The 12,091-nt window shown below is 33.8% G+C and overlaps 1 protein-coding gene across 2 annotated transcripts in view; it reads left to right on the plus strand.

Annotated features, from left to right (window-relative positions):
• Nucleotides 1-4,478: 4,478 nt before the first annotated feature.
• The window catches only part of PPP1R1C (protein phosphatase 1 regulatory inhibitor subunit 1C), a 106,237-nt gene continuing 98,624 nt past the window's right edge, over nt 4,479-12,091 (plus strand). Inside the window, exons 1-2 of one of the 2 annotated variants that reach the window (XM_039855578.1) lie at nt 4,479-4,816; nt 6,451-6,511. In XM_039855578.1, coding sequence (XP_039711512.1) covers nt 4,736-4,816; nt 6,451-6,511 — 142 coding nt within the window. In that variant the 5' untranslated portion in view covers nt 4,479-4,735. Of the gene's footprint in view, nt 4,817-6,429; nt 6,512-12,091 lie in introns of both variants that reach the window. The other variant, XM_039855577.1, reaches the window with a different exon arrangement.

The raw sequence follows: 12,091 nt of genomic DNA on the forward strand, positions 1-12,091 counted from the left end.
CCATTTTATTTAGATTAGTAGAACTCAGCCACATTTTATAGATATACCTATTTGTCTCAATTAGGTATTCATGATTCACTAGTAATTTGTTAATACTACTAATAAAAAATTTTAGAGTTCTCCAACAATTTACATGAAATATAATTGAGATTATTCTAGACAGTCCCAATAATAATGTCACTTGCCCTTGCATTCTGATCTGTTTTCTTTAAGAGAAGAAATAAAATTGCAGCTAGAACTGAAGGAGGGCATGAGAGGGAATGCATCTCAAATATGACTGCCATTATTAGAGTATTAAACATGGTTGTTGAAAAGTATTGTATTAGGGCTAGAAATCTTTTCAATTGACATATATCTAGACACTATTATATGGTGTCTGCTTTTGTTCATTATGTTATTTCCAGCATTTAATGTAGTCCTAGATATTTGTAGGCATGCTTAATAAATATTAGCTTTTGTTTTTGATGGTACACAGTTAGCCAAGCAAATGTTAAACAAAATACTATCTCATATATCTGTATGTCTTTCAAAATTTGTAAACTCAACATATTTGAAACCCAGCTTTAAAGAGGAAATACATTACAAAGTAAAAATTTCCTCCCCTCCACTCCTCTCCCCTCCCCTCCTCTTCCTTTCCCTTCCTTTTCCTTTTCTTCTCTCTTCGCACAAATAAAGTATTATATTATATATCAGGTGAATGCAATGGAGTGAATGTTTACATTCCCCTTAAACCCACATGAACTGTGAGAAATAATTGTTTGTTGTTTATAAGCCATTGGTCTCAGGTATTTTGTTATAGCAATTTGAAAAGACTAAGACGAGTGACAATTTAAAAATGACTGTTGGTAATCATCAGGTAAAGAAAGACTCTAAAACAGTTATCAAAACTATGTCTCTATGGAAGTTGGAGCCAGTTGGGATAGCAAAAAATACCAATAGCTTTGGGAGGCACCTTCGTATATGACAGAGTATAATAATTGATGTTTATGTGAATGCTACAAAGTAAGGAAAAGGACAAATTATGTTTGATATATCCCTTTCTAAAAAGCATGGAAATATTGACTATATTTTAAGTGCCTATTAAACTATTAAAATAAAAGTAAGGTGTGGTGCTTAAAAGGATGAGCTGTGGTTTGGGGAAAATTCGGTATATTGCAACACCTTTTGTTTTCTGACAATACCAAATAAATGGAGCTTGAGTGAAATTATTTAGTAGCTAATGAGTGGTCAACATTTTGCTTGTGCTGTTTATATTTAAGACAGAATGGAAAAGGATTTGCAGTCCAGGAGGGGAGGCAAAAAGAACACATAAGAAATTATTGTAGAATAACATAAAACTGTATAATTAAATATCAGAAGAGGAAAAAAGGGAATAATTCCTTTTGTCTGGAGAATCTGAGGGTGCTTTCCTAAGGAGGTGGAATTAAAAGATGAATCTAATTTCAACAAAAGGAGGGAAGGCAAGAAAACTTTTCAGGAAGGTTGGAAAGGCATCAGAAAGGCTGATGATGGGATGAAGTGTGGGAGTCTTGAAGAGCTGTGGAAAATCAAATCATATAGATATTATAGAATAAAATTAGGAAGGCCTTATGGCCTATTTCCTTAATATGTACCTCCTTGAACCATAGTATCACTTACCTTGAAGAGAGACTATAGTTGTTTCTTGTTCTAGAGACATTTTTAATCATTAATGATAGAACCCATTATAAGAGAGTTGGGGGAAGGAGAGAGAGAGAGAGAGGAAAAGTTGCCTTCCTTCAAATCAGTTTGGTGGCATGATGCACAACTCTAGATTTTTCATTCTATACTGATATCTAATTTGAAATATAATTATGATTACTAGTATCCTATAATCGTACTATTTTCTTTCCTTTTATTCATATACTATGTCATCTTAAGATTTTTTACCATGGGACTCTTGTGGTCAGAATATCTAACCATTGCACGATTCATCAACTTCTCTATAGGCCCCAATGTTACAGTAGCCATAATGATTAAAAACCCAGGTTCTAGGCAAAATTGCCCGAGTTCGAATCTTGGCTCTGCTATATATTGGCTGAATGACCTCGAGCAAATGATATAAACTTTCTGATTCTCGGTTTCCTCATTTTAAATTAGGAATGAGAACGGCAATAATATCTATCTCAAAGTTATTTTTTTTAATGTGTATTAAATAAGTTAATGCAGATAAAGCACTTAAAACAGTGCCTAGTTCATAATAAGTGTTACGTAAGTTAGCTATTACTATTATCTCTAACAGAGAAAAATGTACACCTAATATTTAGTATAACTATATTCTCCATATAAACGCATTAAAAAATTTAGATTACTTCAAATTTAAATTGCATTTTAAGTGATTCTTAGAATCAGTATTTAGCTCAAAAAGGACCTCAGTGGAGGTATACTGGGTGCTTTGCCACCACAGAAGAGTGTGGGTAGTAGTAAACTTATAAAGACTTCCTAGAGGCAATACTACTCGGCTGAATCATAAAGGATGCACAGGAGATGGCCCAGTGAAGAGGGAAGTTTACAGCATCTAGACACACCCTTTACAACATTATCTCTGATAAAACTATTAAAAATAGAGGAATTAGTTAATGAGAATCATTTTGTTGACATTTATACCGTAAAGCGTACATAGTTTCACTTTACCACCTATTATCCTAACTGGTATCAAAAAGGTAGAGATTGAGGTTAAAAATACATATCTTCAAGCCTTTTGAAAAATCTAGTTGAAGAAAAAATAACAGCTATCTTTTACTGAGTGGTTATCGTGTGTTGGCCTTGCAATGATCTTTTTTAAAGAATTATTTCATCAAAAACTTACAGTAGAAAGTTCTCCTACTGCTTAATCAACTTAAACTGAATAAGTAGCAGAGCCAGGGTTTGAACTAGAGGCTGCCAAGTGCATATTCTTAATTACTACACTAAATAAAGTTTTGTATTAATTGTTCACTAGAAATACTGTTTTATTTTCCTTTTGTATAATTTGAAGAAATATTCAGAGAAATAAGTTCATTAATTATATTAATTCATATTTTCTTTCAGGACTTTCTAAACTGTTACACATAATGTAATTTATAAAATTTCCTTCAACACTACAAGGATGAACCCATTACAAAATTTCTTGCTTGTCAGCACTGTTCTCCAGCTGAAAGTACTCTCACATCCACATCCTCATTTACTTTTTTTTCCTCATGAGTATAGAAATCTACTTGAATAATGCATATCACTTTCAACAGAGCATTGCACACTTAAATCATTAAGATGGATACCTGGTATGGACTCATAATTTAAAAAAAAAAACAAAAAACTTTATTCGTAAATAACCAGAATAGCAATCAAAACGTATTATATAAATCCAAAAACATATAAGAAGTCTAGTATTAATCAAACAATACATTTCAAATAAAGATGCAGAGAACTCAAGTTCTCTTCCATTAAAGCTGCTTCGTTTTCAGGCTTCTTTCACAAAGGGAGTTGGAAGCGTGAAGGCCATCTGACTATGCTATTGCCTCCCCTTTAACTTTCACAGATGTGGAGATCTGGCAGTATCTCTCTCTGCCTTCATCACTAGCCAATGTGACTGTCATCCTCTATCATTCTGGAGATTACTATTTTTACAGTTTTTTTCAAGTTTTTGTCTTTACACATATCCTACTATTGACAACAAAACACAACTTTGGATACCATTTGTTTCCACTAATGTTTTCTACTTACTTCTGTATTCTTCCAACTCGGAGGCTATAACCAGCACCAAAAGGAAATAAAATAGAGGTCACTGCAGCAGCAGTTACTTCCAAGCTGTTTGCTAAATTTAGCTGTCCAATACTTTCCACTCTAATGAAAACTGAACTACAATTATAGAATGGTGGAACAGAACAGGAGCTTAAATGTCATTGAGTCCAACCCCTTCCTTTTTCTGATGAATGTATGAGGTCCTAGACATAGCTTGTGATTTGCTTGAGGCCACAGGGCTTGTTAATGAAAGGGGTGGAACTTGAACTAAGATCTGCTTAGCTGGTGGCAGCGCTGTCTTCACTACACCACAGATGCTCTGCCTGCTGTGATCAGTCTTACCTAACTAAATCGTGCAGCATAAATATAGCAGATATTTTTGATTGTGGTTTACCTTCTGTGGACATTCAACTATTTGGTGGCTGAATATAAAGTAGCGAAGGTGTCTGAAACATAAGTTGCTACAAGAGAAATGAAATGACTCCATACCCAAACCCTACCCCCAACTCTAAAAACTTCTTGCTTTGCTTTATGTTCATCAATAATGAATGGCCCATCCCTGCAATACTCAGAGGGAGCTTACATTGCACTTTTGAGCAACCAATTAGTAATGTACAGTAGATAGAGCCTTTCTTTCAAATCCCAGGGCAGCAAGTTCTTCAAGGCTAGCATTGCATTTTCAATTAGCTGCTGAGTGTATGTTTGGCATGTGTATCAGTGAAGAGGCACACAATTAGCTTATTGTTTCTCTCTGTATTGTACTGAGGAGATTCGAGGCATTGGTGGGGGATCAGGCAAGCCAGGCATCACTGTGGATGTTGGAGAGGGAGTTACTCAGACCTCGGCATCTTCACTTGCTCGCTCTGGAATTACGGCTATTTATTACAAAGCGTGTTGTGTGGTTGGGTGGAGTGCGCCTGAGGAAACACATCTGAGACAGCACTTGGGGTTAGTTTTCCTGAGCTCTTCACATCTCTGACTAACTCTTGTCATTGTCATGGAGCCCAACAGTCCCAAAAAGATACAATTTGCTGTGCCTTTATTCCAGAGTCAGATTGCCCCTGAAGCAGCAGAGCAGGTAAGTGGAATTGGGTGGGGACCCGTAATACAGACATACATTTTTGTTATTAATTGAAAGCTTCTCTACTGCTTGCATTTGCCTTTGTGGCTTTCCAGGATATGTGAATAAAAAATAAGTTGGTCTCCATGCACTATTTGAGTTGCACTGGGTGAACTATTGGTAAGATATGCACTTTATGTGATACAAAATTAACACTTGTTAAGGAAAAATGGTATTATTAGCAATTCAGATTTGGATCCAAAAATCTGTTTCCTTTTGCTTATTAAAATAACAGGTTCAATATTTAGAGAAACTTTAAAAATATTCTCAAAATTAGCAACCTTGTTTTCATTATTATAGAATAAAAAGATTCATTTAACAATGAAAGCATTAAATCTTAAAATAATTTCAGACTTGAGACTTAATATTTTATTGTAATGGTTTTCATTATGTATCTAAAGCAGTAATTGTAAGTATATGTAATATATGATAGATAGGATTTGTAGGTCTATGTATAATTTAAAAGCCATTTTATTCAGATATTAAAAATAGTATTTTAACATCTAGATTCATGTTTCATGTCGAACATGTCTATATATCTGTATTTCTCTCTCTCTGTCTCTCTCATGAGTGGTTTACGTCTGTATTGTCTTTTGTATTCAGATTTACTTAGATTCTTCATGAAATGGAACCATTTAAAAGATCATTTGCGGTAAAATTATCGCAGTGGAGAGACAAAGGCAAAGAAATTACAGGGTCACCAACCTAATTCATTAATTTCTTAAAACATAAATTATCTTTGAATCTTTTTCCAAATATTATACACAAAGTATTACATTAAATCTGAGACTTATGACTTTCTAGGATGTTTTGGTAATCTGAAGTAGATTCACCCAGACTCAGGCCAGATAAATATAGCATTGAACATGTGTCTATGTTGAATGGGGCAATGGTTCTATCCTGGACAAAATGTCATTGGTATTTGTTATCTACCAACCTAGTGACATATACTTTAGAAATTTACCTATCTATTTAAGAAATTAAGGACACATTAGAAATTCTAACCATAATATGCTCCTGTAACTCTTAAGAAAAAAAAAACTATTAGTTTTTATTAAATTACATACTCTCATACGATTCATCTTCTCTCTTTATTTGTTGATTTTTTTTCCAAATGTGATATAGAAAATAAGAAAAGCTTATAATATAAATTAAAAACTAAAGCTGTTAAATTTAACCTGCTAGAAATTTGAGTTTTCTAAGCTTCTCTCATTTAGAAATAAGGGTAATGGATCTTGAAAGCATTATCAATACTATGAGGCTCCAAGAGAGCCATTAAAATTAGCAAGTCATCCCTATATCGTCAATGCGTGTTAATTTTCTGTAGCATCATTTGATTATATACAACTATTTATTTTCTGTGGAAATAGAGCTTTTTGGTCAAAAAAGCTAATAAAGCTAATATCTGACAGTTCTACTGTCTGGCTTTTTAGTATTCAAAATAAAATTAGTGAGCACCTACTGTGTATCCTCTAGTTATTTGTTTTTGTACGTTGGAAAAAGATGAGAACTAGACAGCTTTGTAAATTGTAGAGTAACCTGGGGTACTGTCTGACTCTCACTGAACTTAGCTGGGTCTTTGTTATTCACAGATCAGGAAAAGAAGACCAACACCAGCATCACTTGTGATTCTCAATGAACATAACCCCCCAGGTAAAGAAGCATGATGAATTTCACACTGATGGAACAGAATAGAATTGTTGGAAGAACATTAAGGAGCATGTGACCTCCAAATGATTTCAATTCAGGATTTCGATTAGCAATAATCTAACAAGAGAGTCTATAAAATGGATCATAAACAAAACCAATAATAGATATAGAAACTGTCTCAGTCAACAGCCTGCTTTGCTTCTAGAATGACACATTGGTGATGATAGGAAATGTTCTGTTAGCATTCGCTGGCATATATTCAGGTGTTTGTATAGAATTTGGTTCAGTGCTTACTAATGAGGCTGATGGAAAGTTGTTTAATTCAGTTTCAGAGCTGAAATTACAGCCCCGGAGATGCTTATATCTTTACAGATTAGGTTTTTTATTCATGAAAGGTTGTTATGAGGTGGGCATTGAGCCAGCATTGGCTATAGCTTTGCTGCTGATGTCATCTCTGAAAAATGCAATTGACAAGTAACCAGATCAATTTTCATCACTGTCCATTTGAGAGCCACTCTGAAGATTTGCATCCATTTGTTGAGGTTTTATTTTCCATTTCCTGTAAAGAGTAAAGCCGCATTATTATTCTTGATAAAGGGCTATGATCTATAACATGCAAACATTAGTTACCTATTGAAGGAGGGTGATTTTAATATCATATTTAAGTGCTGTTTCTAGAAATACAAGTAAGACAACAAAGGTTATGGTATTAATTTGTAACCAGGTGGCACTTGGTGTTGGATTTTTGCAGGTATAAACAATAAGGGTGGACAAAAGGAGTTTGAGTAGTGAAAACATAATAAGTCTGAATATACATTGTAGTAAATAGTCTGACTTTTTCAGATTCCTTTCTAATTAGAGAAACATCCATAAGAAAAGAAAGTACAATTCTAATAAAATATTCATTGTTGGGTCCAAATACAAGAAGGTGTTCAGCTGATGGAAAACAAAAGGCAAATTTATTCCTGCTGAAAATAAAGAATTATAATTGATCCTATATCTTTAAAGTGCTATAGCATTTTAAGATCATTTTCAAATATGTTATCTCTCTTAATCAATGTTAACATATTTGGATGACTAAGAGGTACAAATGGTATGCACTTAAAGTTTACAAATGAATGCAAGTAAATAAACATAATAATGAAATTTTCTCAGATTGGAGGTAATTTTTTAGCAATTTTTTACCACTGCCTTTGCTCAGTGACAGACTTTTCCACAATGTCGTAGAGTTACCTCCCTATGCCAGCCTTGGAAAGAGCTGACCTATTTGATTTCTAGGTTCTTTTCTGCTTCCTAAAGAGCAGCTTTCAGAGTTCTGCAGGTATTGTTACTGTTTGAACACAGTGAAGCCATGTAAGTGACCTTGTGGTTCTTATTTGAGCCCCCAAATAGTAACAACTATTTCTTGAATGCCAAATATGTATCATTTACAGATGAGGAAAGTGAGTATCAGAGTGATGAAGTGATTTTTGCAGAAGTTACTACATTATGTGACAGATTACACAAAAACAGATGATTATAATACTAAAGCCCATGCATTTCCTATGGCATGATGCTGGCCTGCAAATTTCCATTTACATTACATAGTGAAGGCTCTCTAAATGTGACTAAACATTCAGGTTCTACTGACAAGCAAACCCAAACCTTAAATAAGTCCTTTTGTTTAAACCACTTAGTTTAGTAGATTAGGATTTATATTGAAATATCTCTGTCAACCAAATTTAGATTTTCTCTAGAAACTTTTTCTTATCAGACCTCCTAATCACTAGATGGCATTGTCTTATTTCCCTATTGACTCCATTTTTTTTTTCTCTGTTTATAAGCACCCTTGGCAAATAGCATGCCACTGACAACTATGCAATTTTAGTAATGTCATCTTTCTGCATCTTCATCCTCTTTTTGGATCCTAGAATAGTTTGCAAGGGACTGAACTGCCTCTGGAAGTATAAAGCAATGGCAGCCCGTATTTGGCCTAGTATGGGTTCTTGTAGCAAAAACTCAAATACTTATGTAGTTTTCTCAGTAAACATGGTCTAGAACCATGATTACTAAGGAAATAAATCGGAGGACCCAACAGACAAACTAATAGCAGCAAAAGAACACCATACCAAACCAAACTCACTCTGGATACTGGTCTAATTAGCCATGTGGTGTTGGGGTAAGGAACAATATTTCCAAGCTTTGTTTTCTCAGCTATAAAATAGAGATTATAATGTCCATCCTTTCGACTTCACAGGGTTGCTGTAATGATTAAAAGAGTTAATGTGAATACACTTTAAAAATGTCTAAGTGCAGCAAATGTTAGGTGTCATTAGCTTATGTGTTCTGGACATACAAACTTTGCACATGATATTTAAGAGTTAAGATATAGCAAGTGGAACAGAATCTTTATAATTTCATCTTTACTAAATATTTCTGTCCTACGCCACAATTCTTTATGTTCCAAATATCTGAACACTATCAAACAAAACAAAACAAAACAAAACAAATAACAGCAACAACAAAAAACCTTGTTAAGTGTCAAATGACCTTTTTAAAGTAATTGCTTCTTCTAGCTCTCAAAAGCAATGTATACTTTGACAAATAAAAATTGACCATAGCTTTAAATCCTGGCAAACTAAACAAATCTCTTCAATTTATTGAAATTGCGCAGCAAACCGGTGAGTGTTGGAATCGCCTATCATTAACACTGTATAAAATCCCTGAAAATCTTTCTTTATTGTCAATTAATGAGGCAAGGAAAATTAAATTTTCCATTTAGAGACATAATTAACAAACCCTTTCAATTCATATGATTGGATTGTAATCATTGTTAAGTGATTAGACATAACTTTCTTTTAACCTCTTCAAGAGTTTGTAGACAGTCAATTATAAAAGAATATTTGAAAAAATGATTTAATTTTAAATTTAGAAATATATATGCATTCTGTTTATATTTGATAGAAGAGAAATAGAACAGAAAGATATTTCAACATGTAAATCCAGATTGTTTGTTTCCTAGTTCATCTATGCTGGTCAAAACACACAGATGAGGTAGGCACCTGATTGGTAGGATTCCAGGGACAACAAAATGTCCCATCAGTCCCTTTCGAACCAGTAGTCTAGAATTCTCAGCAGTAGAAGCATTAAAGAAACATACAAAAGTATACCCTCTTAAGGACATATCATTCTCTGGCATAAATTAATCAGTTAACTCAAAATAATGGGAAACAGAACTAAAAATATTGAATTGAAAGCATTGGACCTAAAAATATTTAATAGCAGAGGGTGTGTCTTTATGATGGAGATGACATAAATTATGTGCTTATTTCTAAGAATGACTCTAAACAGAAGGCTGTAAAAAAGATACTGGAAACTTGAGATGTGGGGGTAGAGAGGCACCAAAGAAACATTTCATCTTTTTCAAATGTTTTCTGGGGCTACCAGATACCTTTCTGTATTTTCAGTTCCTCTTCTGAGTAGGAGCCTATTTAGGACAAGCTCTCTAAGGCAAAACAGTAGAGCCTCATTGTTTATTCTTGTACTACGTGCTATTTGCTTTTTATCTTGTATAATCTGTAATTAACGAGCTTGGTTCCTATATTTTTACTTAGAGGAATGACTACACATAAATCCTCCTTATTTAGAAATAAATGACAATGCCACTTTCTGCAATTTACTTAATCACATTTCTAGGTTTACTTAAACATTACTTGTCTTTAAATAGACTTCCAAGAAGACTATATTTGATTACTAGTATTAAAAATCTAGAATTGGAAAAGTACTTCAGAAAATATCTAATCTAACCATACATCTCCATGAAAGATACATAAGTCCACATACCAGAAACTCACTCTATTTTATATATCTCAGAGAAGAATCTATAGTTATCCCCAGTTTTCAATTCCAGATTCAATAATTTTACGTTAGAAAATACAGTTTCTTATACCAAACTTGAGTGATGTTCCACTTTATTCTAAAGTAACTCTTTATTTACTCACTTTTTTATAATAAATTTTATTTACTCACTTTTTTAAATGCTAAAAAGAATTCTTTATTATTTTCTTTTCTGGATTGAATATTCCCAGGTCCCTGTAAAGCTTTAATGAACTGTATTCAATTTCCCTTTGTCTGTTGGCCTTTGGAGCCAAGAGCTGTACACAATCTTCCAGTGAGAAGCTAGCCTAGACTAGGCCTTCTGAATATTAAAGTTTGTGGCATTCATTCTTTCCACTTACTGTTAAGCAGAGACAATATGGTTACAATTAAATTTAATGGACCTGATGCCTACTAAACATGAGTGAACTATAAGAAGCTTGGAGCTTAGTGAAGATTTGGGTAAATACCCAGGAGTTTTGGCATCATTTAAAATCTTGTACATCTAAAAATTGCAACCAGAAATATAATATAAAATGGTTTGGGGTCATATATATTGAACTTCCTATCACAGTCGAATTTGAGGGGAAGATTGAGTTTATCTTTGACAATTTTAGCTCCAAATATTCTTAGAAATGAGGAATTAAAAAAAAAAGCATTTTCTTACATAGATCAGGATCTTAAAAATTAGTTAACGTGAGGAACACAAATTAAATATCACACTATCTCCCTTCAACCTTGATAGTAAGTCTAGTCAGTAGAGAGAACTGGAATTTCCAATTGATTGGGTTATTCAGTTCCACAAACTGAAAAAGAAGCCATAGTCCATTCTGGATATAGCATGTGACTTTCTGAATGAGGCTCACATTTTATGACTCTAATGCTAAGCCAATGAGATTTTGAAGGTTCTGGATTTATAATCTCAAGACATTGAATGACAGCTAGAAAGTATTGCTGGACTCAGATAGTGGTTAAAAATAGAGGGGCTCCAAGAATTGCTGACAATGGGAGGTTTCGCAGGGTCAACAAAGTTAAAGTGAAGATTTATTTCCAGTGTTAGGGCATTCATATGCACATACTCTTTTCATGGAGACTCTGTTATAAAATGAATAATTTGTGGTCAAAAGAATGGGCACCTTGAGTGCAAGGTTCAGAATCACACTGAGGATTTTCCTGGTACTCTTAAGGATGAGTAAGAAAGACATCATCAGCCCAGTCCTGGACATGCCTGTCACCTATGGGGACCTCCAATCAAATGTATTCAAGTAAAAGTGTACTGGACCCACAGTTCATACAGTTTCATTTCATTCTAGGTTTTCTCATATTCTTTGGGAATGTGGTTGTAATTCATTCTGATTCACTATCCTTGTTAATTGTTTAACATTTATTTTGCCATCTCAGTACTAACGATAGTACAAAACAATGTCCAATGTTTGAAGACCATTCAAGAGTTAACCAGTATTGATTTTTATGAGATTGTCAGAAAAACTTATTTTTTTCTCCTCAGAGTTCATTTCTATGAGTTATTAAATGCCAAACCACGCTGAATGATCTAATAACAAGTGATGAATGTAGCTTTCAGAGATTCATGTACTATACCATTGATTGACTTATTTGTTTATAACTATTCAGTCTGTGCAGCCAAATAGCCCCAAAATTGTGAGCCAAAAATGAGGTTCTAGTTCCTAGTAATGGCCAAGTTTGCTACACTATAAGTGTTCAAAGGAA

This window comes from Pteropus medius, unplaced genomic scaffold (genome assembly GCF_902729225.1).
Source record: "Pteropus medius unplaced genomic scaffold, Ma_sr-lr_union100, whole genome shotgun sequence".
In the NCBI taxonomy this organism is placed as follows: Eukaryota; Metazoa; Chordata; class Mammalia; order Chiroptera; family Pteropodidae; genus Pteropus; species Pteropus medius.